The 13,696-nt window shown below is 43.6% G+C and overlaps 1 protein-coding gene across 1 annotated transcript in view; it reads right to left on the reverse strand.

The window, feature by feature from the left end:
* Window positions 1–3,678: 3,678 nt before the first annotated feature.
* Window positions 3,679–13,696, reverse strand: part of AOX1 (aldehyde oxidase 1) — a 198,677-nt gene continuing 188,659 nt past the window's right edge. The window contains exons 64-66 of the mRNA XM_050916607.1: window positions 12,650–12,838; window positions 11,142–11,309; window positions 3,679–3,833 (exon numbers count right to left, since the gene is read on the reverse strand). Coding sequence (XP_050772564.1) covers window positions 3,780–3,833; window positions 11,142–11,309; window positions 12,650–12,838 — 411 coding nt within the window. The 3' untranslated portion in view covers window positions 3,679–3,779. The remainder of the gene's footprint in view (window positions 3,834–11,141; window positions 11,310–12,649; window positions 12,839–13,696) is intronic.

Raw genomic sequence — 13,696 nt, forward strand, 5'->3', positions numbered from 1 at the left:
TATCATCTCTCTTTGGCGAAGAACGACATCTTACTTGCTCCTGACCAGGGATTATTAAGGCTGCACAGATGGCTGCCTGCAGTTGGGTATTCCCAGCACACCAGACTATTGAAAAGGCTAGTGTCTGTTGTTTTCTCTCCAGTGTGTTGCCTGCAGTTTTAAGGTACCACACAGTCCTTTCTAAGCAACCATATTTATTCTTAACGTGAAAGCATTACAGAAAAACATTTTTAAAACAATCAAAGAACCTACCCACATAGCTAGAAAGCTTACCACAGGTAAGCCCCCAACTCCAAGCTCAGGCTCCAGTAGGTGTCAATCCTTCAAAACCCACAACTAGAGTTTCCTTGTGATTACAAGTTCATAACATAATTCAGAACCAGAACACAGGCTAGGTAGTTCAGCTGTTTATTTATACAGCTAAGACCTTTGACCTCCAGTCTCTGGGAACAGTTGAACAGTATACAGTGATCAATTCCTCAGGACGTAGCTCCAAGAGGCTGAGTTTTTTGTATAACCAGGGGATTTGCATTAACCTATTCGTAGGTATTTCCCCAGAAAATCTACTTTACACTTGTCCCAAAAGTCCATTCTTCTTGGACATATTCTCAATATATCCCAAAAGTCCATTCTTCTTGGACACATTCTCAGTATAGTCCTATGAACTCCCAGGCCTCATATCATGTCTGCTCCTAGAGAGGTTACATGCAATCTCGCTCCACAGTAATACCTAAACTTTGTGTTTAGTACAATGGATTGCAAAGATACTTAAACTTAATTCAGTAAGGTCTCCCAGCTATATGCAGGAAATAGGCATATCTGTCACAGTCCCAATTCAGGAAAACATTTCAGCACATGATTAACTTTAAGTGCTTAAGTACTATTGACTTCAATGGGGCTTATGTGCTTTCCAAAATAGGGATGCTTTCCTGTACTGGGACTTATTAGAGCAGACTGATTTTTAGACCCAGATTTGTTTGCATCCCATATAAATGTGCTATCTGAGTTAGCAGTGTTGCAGCCATGTTGGTCCCAGGATATTAGGCAAGGAGGGCGAGGTAATATCTTTTATTGGCCCTATGACAGGAATAGACAGGGGTAGTAGGATTGCTCCCAAGTATGCCAACTTCTTCATGGGCCACCTTGAGGAAGAATTTTTGGACAAATACACCACAAAACCAATGATATACCTGAGATACATCAATGATGTTTTCATCTTCTAGGCAAATGACCTAAACTACCTCATAGATTTTCACCACAACTTCAACAAACCATCCATCCATTAAACTCTCTAGAACACTCCTGCACCAGCATCTCTTCCTGGACATCACAATCAGCTTCAACAATGGAACCCTACACACAACAATATACAAGAAACTCGCAGATCAGTACAGTTAATTTCACAGTAACTACCCTGAACACACCAAGAAATCTGTTATCTAAGCCAGGCACTCAGATACCACAGAAGATGCTCCAGGGAAAAGGTCCAGGGTACACATCTTGACACACTTTGCCTTCACCAAACAAGGACACTCCACCAGAGAAGTAGATCACATCATGGAATACCCCGAAAGAACGTGCTTCAATATGGGGAGGAGGAAAGCCTCTGACCTTATATACATAGTTGTTACCTACAATCCCACACTGGAACCCATATGGGATATCATTAAACAGTTACAACCCATACTTGATGGGGACCCCATCCTGAAAGAAATCTTTCCTAAGCTTCTCTTCTGGCCTTCAAACAACCCTCTAACCTTTCAAGATCCATGGATCATACAGGTGCCTATCACAATATGTGGAATACATCATCCAGTGCACTAAATGCCCCAGTATCAACTGTGTATGTGAAACCAGACAATAACTACACTCTCAAATGAATGCACACAGAAAAATGACAAAAGATAGAAACTCCCTATCACTCATGGGTGAACATTTTTCACAAAGCACTCAGTCCCTATCTGACCTCTCAGTCTTCATCCTCAAGGGAAACCTGCACAAGAGTTTCAAATGATGAGCTTGGGAGCTTAAATTCATAACTGTGCTCGATACTAAAAATCATGGACTGAATAAAGACACTGGATTTCTGGCTTATTACAATAAATAATCTGTAACCCACTAACACCCATTTTTTGTCCTATGACTGCAGATATGTTAATGAGCCACTTCACCTTGAATAGTCTCTTATAATGTATAATTACTTATGTTAAACAATCTGTTCCACATTATATTTAGCTGTGACACTTGGAGCATCTTTCCCAGACCTGAAGAAGAGCTTTGTGTGTAGCTCAAAAACTTGTCTCTTTCACCAACAGGAAGCTGGTCCAATAAAATATATTACCTCTTCCACCTTGTCTCTCTAATATCCTGGGACCAACATGGCTGCAAACAGAAAATTTAAAGTAATGGTACATTTAAAAAAGTTTGCCCACCCCTGGTTTAGAATATCCTCAGGTGCTAAACTTCCTGCCTGAACCACCAAGTTATTCTGGTTTTAACATATTATGTTAACTAACTGTGATATTGCTAGGGTGACCAGACAGCAAGTGTGAAAAATTGGGATGGGGGTGGGGGTAATAGGAGCCTATTTAAGAAAAAAGACCCAAAAATCGGGACTGTCCCTATAAAATCGGGACATCTTGTCACCCTTGATATTACACATACACACACATCCACCTAACATGAAGTCTGAACCAGTTTGGCTGGGATATGAGAACACAGTTAAGGTGCTTTGAGGTATGTTAATTCTGTATTTTAGTACTTGCGGCCAGGATCCCCACTGACACAGCAGCAGGCTGCCTGCTGCTGTTAGGGCCCCGGGCTGGGATGCAGAGGAGTGGGTGGGCCTGTGTCCCCCCTGCCACCCTACTCATGGGTGGCAGTCTCACCCTTGCCCTGACACTCAGGCCCAGGAGCCTGGGCTTAATATACTGAGCTGTTTGCTCAGCCACTGCCTGAGGGTCTGAGCCCCGGAACTGTTGTTTGTTGCCCTGCCCTGACCCAGGGCCTGGGCTTAATATACTGAACTGTTGCTCAGCCCCTGCCTGAGGGTCTGAGCCCGGAACTGTCGTTTGTTGTGGTGTGTAGTGAGATGGCCTGGCTCCCAGCTGCCCCAGAAAGGGGTGAACCCCAACAATGGACGTTTACACGCTATCACCTCATCTTCTTTAAAACCCATCCTTAAACTTACCTCTATCATGATGCCTACATACAAATCACTACCATCTGGCACTGGTTGGGCAAGTGGTGAGCTGACAGCTTTTCTTTTATGATAAACTCAGTTCATTTTGTTGTGATTTTTCCCTCTCAACTCCACTTCTCCCCATCTGTGTGTCTGTATCATTCACCTGTTGAATCATGTCCGAGACCTGTAATGGGATTGGGATTCCTAGGTGCTACAGCAATCGACTCAATTAATAATTACAACAATGGGTGTAAGTGTGTCATAAAGTGGATGCAGCAAGTGACAAAGAAGCATAGCTTGCAATTTGGGGGTAAATTCTGCTTTCTCTTACTCCAATGTGTTATTACCTTGAAGGCCATGGGGTTACTCCGATTTACAGTGATGTAACAAAGAGCAGAATTTGGTCCACAGTTTCTCCGAAATTAAGATCTTCTTTCTATCAGTACAGTGGAGCTGCAGTTAATAATATCTTGGTCCACAAATGTGTGAGAGAGTGGGTTTTAAATCAAATATTTTATTACTACATTTGGAATGCTTTAAACCAACAGTGATGGAAACTGTCACATAATTATTTCATACTTTGGAAGATACAGTATTAGGCTATGTCAATGGCCCAAGGTTTATAGGTTCCAGGCTTATCTTTGGGAATCTAAAATGAAAAAAAAAAGAAAAAATCATAGTTTTGTTAAGTTTGACATTATTAAACAAGAGAGAAGTCGCTGTAATTCAAACTCTGTGGTCCCAAAATGTTTTCTTTTTATCCATGTAAATGTCACTGTCCAGACTAATCCATACTTTCACACCTTGATTATAATAGATTGTAAAATCAACCATGACCTTAAGTAGCTTGTTGAAGATTTATAACCATAGTTAATGAAAATCAATCTCCAATAACACAGACAGCTCAGGCCTGCTCATGGATGAGCCTATAGGCCAAAGGGCCGAAGCCAGACAGAAAAATTGGCAGCAGAGTTTTCACTACATCATGTGACTGGGGGCGGGGAGGGGAGTAGAGACTGGTTGTCTGTGGAACTGTGGCTATATTAAACCACAGAGGTCATGCAGGGGAATCGCACAGATCTAAGGGAATTCTTAGAGTGATGAGGTGGGCATCAGTGCAGAGTCTGACCTTCCATGGTTTAGTCTGATGGCTGCCCTGGGAACTGTTCTGTCTTGGTTTCCTTTTTTATGCTTAGCCCCAACCTCCCCTGTGGAAAGTCTGAAGGTGTGGAGTGAGAGTTAATGTTCACCAGCAATAACTTACTGGGGGAAAGCCCTGCAGGGTCCTAGCATGACGGGGCCACAAAAATCAGCTTTCTCCCATCAACACCATTTCCTGCCCCCACCCTTATGCTTCCCCCTGAAGCCACATAAGATAAACTAAGCTGAATTTTCATGCAGGGGTTTAGATGGGTATGGTAGGAGATTCATTATCTTGTGTTGCCTTAAGTCCCTTGCCTCTGATTTCAAAAGGAGTGGGATTTCCACTGCTTTATCCCCATCAGAAGGAAATCTCAGAGGAGAAAATATGGCCCACAGACTTGGTGTCACTGGCCAAAACAAGTTGAATTGTATGTGCTAAAGGGATTGTTCTTAAATGGTAGACATGCCTGAAATTCCTGCACAAACAGCACGGGAGAAGGCTGGTCTGTCAACCTTCAATGACCCTGTCTTTTCCTTTGTGACTCAATCCCTCCCCACTGCAATGGCAGTGCTGGTGCCATTTTAATTTTTGCAGATCTTTTCTGAAAGTAAGTTTGAGGCTGCAGGAAGTAGGCCTGGGCATTAGCAAATGGGAATTAAATTAATCAGGCTAATACTGTGTCCTGGGTAGACTGCCAGCCTTGAAGGACACTACTGAATACCCTATTAACACCAGGGAACTGAGAGTTCTGTAAAGAGGCTGAGAAAGGACTGGAGATGCGTGGCAGGTGGGTGGGTGAGAAGCCCTCCTAGAAAAGAACCAAGGACCCTTCCTGTTCTTTGGTTCCACTGCCATGAAGTTTATAGGATCAGGGTATATAGATATAGAATTGCATTCACATTTTTGCAGGGAGCATATCTGCAAGTAAAAGAAATTAACAAAAATTTGCCTGTAAAAATGTCCTTATCCTTGGTGACATTTATTTTCCAAGTCAATGGATTTTTCTCACACTGCCTAGTTATTACTGTGTGCAGCAACTGTATCTAAAAAACCTCCCAAGACTGTCCATCCCTCGTTGTCACCTACTGCCCTATAATGGAATCCATACAAGGAATCATCAAACAATTACAATCCATCCTGCATGGGGACCACATTCTCAGATAAATCTTTCTTGAACGCCTTCTTCTGGCCTTCAAACAAAGACGATACCCCATCATCCTGCACCTCGGAAGTAAACGGGAAGTGGATTTACTTTCATGAAAACTGCATCACAACTAGTCTTGATGGAAGACAGCGCACAAGGCTTTGAGTGAGCTAAACTTCATTGGACAGGAGATTAACCTAATAGTTAAGTTTAGTCCCTAGAAAGCATGTTATGATTGTGCTTTATATGTAATCTTTCATTTCCATTATCCTTACTCACTAGCTCTTGAATCTCTGGTAATAAACATCCTTGTTTTCACTATCAATACATCTAAATGCTGTGATCCTGAGCAGAGTCATTCAAGCTGGTGCATACACTGTTCCTCTGTGGCCAGCAGCCTAGGTATTTCTGTGGGTTTCAGTGGAGAAGAGGCTAGACACTACAAGGAAACACTTCAAAGGAGCTTGGGGATTTGGGTACACCTATTGTTAACCTGCAAAGCAAAGCAAGGGCTGTAATAGTCCAGAGGAGAGCGTTTGGGTGACTAACAGGCTAGTGCTGTCAGGGAGCTGACACCCAGCTGTGCACAAGCAAGTCTCACCTACGTTGGCAGCACAGGGTTAACAAGAATTGTCACAGCCTCTAGCCTCTAGGCATCATTGTAGTATAAGTAATAATAATAACCTAAGTAATTCATAGATTCCAAGGCCAGAAGAGACCACTGTGATCATCTAGTCTGACCTCCTATATAGCCATAGAGCTCCCCCCAAATAATTCATGGAGCATCTTTTGGAAAAACATTCAATCTTGATTTAAAAATACGCAGTGATGGAGAATCTACCATGATCCTTGGTAAATTGTTGCAATGGTTAATTGCTCGCACTGTTAAAACTGTATACCTTATTTCCAGTCTGAATTTGTCTAGCTTCATCTACCAGCCATTGCATCGTGTTATACTTTTCTCTGCTAGACTGAAAAGCCCAGTATCAAATATTTGTTCCCCATGTAGGTATTGACAGTCTGTAATCAAGTCACTCCTTAACCATCTCTTTGTCAAGCTAAGTAAATTGAGTTCATTGAGTCTATCCCTAAGTCATGTTTTCTTATCCTTTAATCATTCTTGTGGCTCTTCTCTGAACCCTCTTTTTATCAATTTATCAACATCCGTCTTGAATTGTGGGCATCAGAACTGGACAGAGTATTCCAGCAGTGGTTGCACCAGTGCCAAATACAGAGGTATAATAATCTCTCTGCCCCTACTTAACATTCCCCAATTTGTCCATTCAAGAATTGCATTAGCCCTTTTGGTCAGAGGGTTGCACTGGGAGCTGATGTTCATCTGATTATCCACCACGTCTCCCAAATATTTCTCAGTTACTGCTTTCTAGGATAGAATCCACCATCCTATAAGTATGGCTTACATTTAACATTGTGCAAGGAAATAAGCAGAGGTGGAGATGGAATTAATTCCCCTAACTTGCAGGCAGCCAAAGGCGTTGCAAGGATGCCCCACCAGGACTGTTATTTTCAGATGCTGCCCCTCTGTGCCCCTGGATCAAACAGTCTGGGCCACTGGATTCACTGTGTCTGCCTGCCCACAGCAGCTTCTTCATACTGACATTTTTGGCCAGCCTCCTGCCCCCAGCTGGGAGCTTCAGTGGCACAGAGGACTTTGGACTGTTTCTCCATGCCTACTGTAGTTCACCCTGAGTGAAGAGGGCATGGCTGCTTGTTTCATCATGCTACGTGCTCTTGTGTAAGTCCCTATCCCCCTCTTTTCCACTGGAAGCACAGTAGTGAAACTGGTGTGTTTTTCCAAGGGTTTGAAAGTTGGAAGCAAAAAGGGTCAGGTTGTGCTATCATCCACAGAACAGCCAAGCAGAATTTCTGCATGGCCCTGTGCTCAGCAGCTGTGCTGGCAATGTGTTCCCGGTGTTTCACAATGGCCCTCGCTCTGTGGCTCACCAGTGCACTCATCATCATCGCCTTTTTCTAACACCAAGATTGGATAGGGCAGAGGTTGTGAGCAGATTCCATCTGTGTCTGGTTTGATCTGCCGTTTAAGCCTGCTGGGGAATTGTCTGGATAGTTTTCTCTACTGTTATAGTGCCACCAAAACCAGCTTGGTTCAGAACATGCTGTGGTATGTTTACCTAAGCAGGCAGAGAGACTCCTCAGTTGACACTGACAAGTTATGACTGCAAACACATACTCCACAAGACCCTGATTTAAGGGGAAAGCATTAAATAAAGGCATTTATCATAGCCTGGATTGATGGCTCCCAAGCAACAAAACGGAGCTAGTTTTCCCATCCCAAGAAAGGCTGATTAATTTAAAGTTTTGCTTTACTGTTTGGATACAGGTTTTGGCTAGGATGGTGGCTAAGCCTTTGCCATTTATGTGGTTGGTGTCCATGCTTTACTCCATTTCTTTTACTGCAGGCTATAAATGGACACACATTCTCGGCAAGCAAGGCCAGATGTATCAGGGCCAGGTCATCCCTCTACGTTTAGAGCACAGAGGGCGATTAATGCAGCAGAAAAACCTGCAAAAATGGCCCAAATCTGTCAGGTGGGGGCACAATGCGGCATCATGCACCTCTCCCTCCAACCGTACAGAAGCCTTTCTGTGTGAACCCTGGGAACTTTGCACTTTTGGGGTTTGGGAGTGGAATAGGAGGGCAAGGAGTGGGGGCATATTGAGTCATGCCACATAATCCTCCAGCAAAGCCACAGAAATTAATGCTGTCCTACTGTGACAGAATACATCCTTCAATTCCCTTCCACCCCACATAGAAAGCTTGGGAGAACAAAGGAGACATATAACATGATCTAGGCTCTGATGAATCAAAGTCGGGAATGAATTTTACAGTTGAGGACTCTCACCAAAGAAACCCTGCTTCTAGTCTCTTATACAACCCAGGATGTGATAATCACCAGTGATAAAAAAGGCCAGAGTATCAGCCAGAGAATGAGATGATCTGAGAGAACCAGGCCCTAGAGCTTTACAGTTTAAAGCCAACACCTTAAGGTCCATACAGATATTATTTGGAAGCCACTGTAAATATAGATACTTGTATGGGAACAAGTCCATTACTTGTGTAATGCTACAGAAGTAAATGAAATGACACAAGGGACTTCCTGGTCTACACTACACATTTAAACCAAATTTAGCAGCGTTAAACCAAATTAACCCTGCACCCGTCTACACAACGAAGCCCTTTATATCGACATAAAGGGCTCTTTAAACCGATTTCTGTACTCCTCCCCGACGAGGGGAGTAGCGCTGAAATCGGTATTGCCATGTCAGATTAGGGTTAGTGTGGCCGGAATTCGATGGTATTGGCCTCCGGGCAGTATCCCACAGTGCACCATTGTGACCGCTCTGGAAAGCAATCTGAACTCAGATGCACTGGCCAGGTAGACAGGAAAAGCCCCGCTAACTTTTGAATTTCATTTCCTGTTTGCCCAGCGTGGAGCTCTGATCAGCACGAGTGGCGATACAGTCCCAAATCCAAAAGGAGCTCCAGCATGGACTGTACGGGAAATACTGGATCTGATCACTGTATGGGGAGACAAATCTGTTCTATGTGAGCTCCGTTACAGAAGACGAAATGACAAAGCATTTGAAAAAAATCTCCAGGCTATGATAGACAGAGGCCACAGTACAGTGCTGCGTGAAAAGCGTAATGGAAAACCAAAGAATCAAATGGACGCTCATGGAGGGAGGGAGCGGGTACTGAGGACTCCAGCTATCCCACAGTCCCTGCAGTCTCCAAAAAGCATTTTCATTCTTGGCTGAGCTCCCAATGCCTGAAGGGTCAAAAACATTTTCCCAGGTGTTTCAGGGTATATGTTGTCAATTAACACCCTTCCCCCCTGAAAGAAAAGGGAAAAAAATCGTTTCTCGCCTTTTTTCAATGTCACCCTATGTCTACTGCATGCTGCTGGTAGACGGGGTGCTGCAGCGCTGAACACCAGCATCCCCTTCCCAGTGGCAGACAGTGCAAAATGACTGGTATCCATCATCATCATCAGCCCATGAGTGCTCCTGGCTGGCCTCGGTGAGGTCGGCCAGGGATGCCTGGGTAAAAATGGGAATGATTCCCGGTCATTCTCGGCAGACGGTACAAAACACTTGGTAACCATCCTCATCGTAGCAGCTGGAGGCTGAGCTCCATGAGCCATCCCCCCTTTCATGTCTAAAGAAAAGATTCTGTACTCCCTGGACTATCATAGCAGCGGGAGGCTGCGCTCCTCTCCCCTGCACCCTTTAATGTCCTGCCTGGACTATCATAGCAGCTGGAGGCTGCCTCCCCCCCATTTTATCTCACTAAAAAGTCAGTGTTTCTTATTCCTGCATTCTTTATTACTTCATCACACAAATGGGGGGACACTGCCACGTAGCCCAGGAGGTTGTGGAGGAGGGAAGCAACAGGTGGGGTTGTTGCAGGGGTACCCCCTAGAATGGCATGCAGCTCATCATTTCTGTGGGATCTCTGGGGCTCTGACTCGGAGCAGCTGTGCTTTCTGGTTCTCTAGTACACTTGCCCCATATTCTAGGCAGGACTGACTCTATTTTTAGACAAAACATAAAGAAGAGAATGACCCGGGGAGTCATTCCCATTTTTGTCCATGCGCCGCCGGCCGACCTCAGTGAGGCCAGCTGGAAGCACCCATGACAGCAGCAGACGGTACAAAAGGATTGATGACAGTCATCGCCAATTTCCAATTGCAAACGGCGCAAAATGACTGATAACCATCATCTCATCGCCAATTTACAATGGCAGACCGTGCAATAGGGATGGTAACCCGTCTCTGCTACCTTGCAAAGGCAAATGAATGCTGCTGTGTAGCACTGCAGTACCATGTCTATCAGCAGCATCCAGTACACATACGGTGACAGTGACAAAAGGCAAAACAGGCTCCATTGTTGCCATGCTATGGCGTCTGCCAGGGCAATCCAGGGAAAAAGGACGTGAAATGATTGTCTGCCGTTGCTTTCACGGAGGAAGGATTGAGTGACAACATTTACCCAGAATCACCTGTGACACTGTTTTGGCCCCATCGTGCATTGGGATCTCAACCCAGAATTCCAATGGGCGGGGGAGACTGCGGGAACTATGGGATAGCTACGGGATAGCTACCCACCGTGCAACGCTCCGGAAATCGACGCTAGCCTCGGTACATGGACGCACACCGCTGAATTAATGTGCTTAGTGTGGCCGCGTGCACTCGACTTTATACAAACTGGTTTCTGTAAAATTGGAATAATCCCATAGTGTAAACATACCCAAAGTCAGCCCATAATTTGTAAAGTATTTTTGGGTTCTTCTGGAGGGAAGGTGCTATATAAATTCAAGTCATTATCAGTGAAGAAATTGAACAGATTGGTAGGTTCAGAGCCTGATTCAGCCAACCCCTCAGTTTATGATTTCTCATCTCTAGCTGTCAGCATATCCTGCACTGGCAAAAAAAAGAAAATAGAATGAAGTATAGTAAACTAAATAGAATGCAGGCTCCAGTGAGTGTAATGCAGTACGTAAAAAAGATGCAGCTCAATGACGAATTTGTGTGAATACAGAATAATTCAAAATCAAGACATGAAGTAAGGAAGAGGAGGAGACTAACCCAGTAATGTTTCCAAAGAATTAATTAAAAAACCATTACCATCTCAGTAAAGTTATCGGCACAGGCCATTCGAATCCGCTCAATCGTCAGAGGGCTGTTCAGGGTGAAGGTCCCAGTTAATCCTCTTTCCTTCCGCACAGCAGCCACTGCATCCCAGATAGCAAAGAACACAGAACATCCCAGGAACAGCCCTGCCTCGCCTATTCCCTGGCAGGGAACAAAGGCAGACACATAGGTTTGCTTTAGAAACTGATTGACAACAGGGGCCCAGATCCTTAGCTGGTACAAATTGAGATAGCTCCATTGAAACTACATCGATTTACACAAGCTGAAGATCTGTCCAATTCATGTCAATGGTGCTAGGCCTGCTGAAGAGCTGGCTCAGACACTAAGTTTTATATCAACACAGCTGGACACAATAAATCTCCTCAGGGCTCTGAATACTCCAAGACATAGAAGAGTTGAGGACAAGGATTTGCTTCATATTTTTTTTTTAAATTCATAGCACATCTCCACTCTGAGCAAAGGTTCGCTCTGACTTGGATTGCATTTGTTACACTGCAAAGCAATGAAACAATTCAGAACTTTCAGTATAAATACACCTCCAATCTATCCAAATTCCTTCTAAGTGGATTTCATTGTATATGATGAAACAGAAATAGGTAGCCTTCCTTTCTCTATTCCAGTTCCTGAATGGATAAAGTTTGCATTGTTTAATCTCTCCAAAGAACTGTGATGGTTTCTGGCTCTAGTATCATCTCCACTAGAAAATGTCTATTTGCTCTAAGCTATTAAAGATATTTATCCCTAGTAGGCATCCAAAGTGAACTTTCTCCTGGAAATTCCCATGTCTCAGATGCAGTTCCTCCAGATACTAGGCTAGGGCACTGGACATCTGCATCTCTTACCAGCACAAGGCCTACTTAAACTCTATTCTGAGGATGTAATTGGTGCATAAGCCTTGGGTTGGCTCTACACAGGGGTGAATTTATCCTTACAGCACAAGATGGAAAGGATATGAAGGAAGTTCCTTGTGGATAAGACAATGGAAGATCTGTATTCTGTTTTTTCCTGTGAGACACTGGGCAAGCCTCTTAATCTCTCTTTGCCTCACTTCCCCATCAGTAAAATGGAGATAATTCTTCCTTTCTACCACCCTTTGTTTATTGTAACCTCTTCAGGGCAGGCTCTGTCTCTTATTATGTGTGTGTGCCAGATGCTGTACATACTCGAGTTTCAGCCTCAGATGAGGTTTTCTAAGTACTACCATAATTTTACAAATACATAATAAGAAGAGAGACAAAAAAAATCAAAATAAATTAATGCATGAAAATTACCCTTTTTCTCACAGCAGGTGAACTTATAAAGGTCCTTCTGGTTCTAAAGGTATTACTGGTGCCTGTGATGTTCCCCATTTTAAGTATAGGGAACATTTCTGAAACCTGTAATATTGCAACAGCTGGAAAGCACTTTTAAAATACCACACATGCACTTTGGTAACGTGTAAGACTTGCTATGACTTTATACAGCACAGTTGGCTTGTTTACCTTGGCGGAGTAGATTGCAATTGGGTTTCGGGAGTTTGGCAGCAAGTAAACCCTGAACTGTTCAGGTATGTCACAGACAGCAGGGATTTTATACGTATCTGGACCCAGAGTATACTGCTCTCCTTCTGGGGAGAACTTTATTTCTTCCATTGTATAAAGTCCAACTCCTTGAACAAAGGCACCTTCAATCTGAGGAAAAAATGTACACAATTTCTATTTTCATTCACATTAAAAGATAAAAATGTGAATACAACTAAACTTTTAGATCTATAACATTAACTGGCTCTTTTCCTTCCATGGCAACTGGGCCAAAGACAAATGCTAAACTCAGATTAGTTATTAATGGTTCCCAATCCTGCTGGAAAGGTATAACAAGTGGGGTTCCACAGGGGTCTGTTTTGGGACTGGCTCTGTTCAGTATCTTCATCAACTACTTAGATACTGGCATAGAATGTATGCTTATTAAGTCTGCAGATGATACCAAACTGGGAGGGACTGCAACTGCTTTGGAGGATAGAGTCATAATTCAAAATGATCTGGACAAATTGGAGAAATGGTCTGAGGTAAACAGGATGAAGTTTAATAAAGACAAATGCAAAGTGCTCCACTTAGGAAGGAACAATCAGTTTCACACATACAGAATGGGAAGAGACTGTCTAGGAGGGAGTACGGCAGAAAGGAATCTAGGGGTTATAGTGGACCACAAGCTAAATATGAGTAAACAGTGTAATGCTGTTGCAAAAAAAGCAAACGTGATTCTGGGATGTATTAACAGGTGTGTTGTGAGCAAGACACGAGAAGTCATTCTTCCACTCTACTCTGTGCTGGTTAGGCCTCAACTGGAATATTGTGTCCAGTTCTGGGCACCACATTTCAAGAAAGATGTGGAGAAATTGGAGAGGGTCCAGAGAAGAGCAACAAGAATGATTAAAGGTCTAGAGAACATGACCTATGAAGGAAGGCTGAAGGAATTGGGTTTGTTTAGTTTGGAAAAGAGAAGACTGAGAGGGGACATGATAGCAGTTGTCTAAAAGAGTGTCATAAGGA

This window comes from Gopherus flavomarginatus, chromosome 10, assembly GCF_025201925.1.
Source record: "Gopherus flavomarginatus isolate rGopFla2 chromosome 10, rGopFla2.mat.asm, whole genome shotgun sequence".
NCBI classification, from domain to species: domain Eukaryota; kingdom Metazoa; phylum Chordata; order Testudines; family Testudinidae; genus Gopherus; species Gopherus flavomarginatus.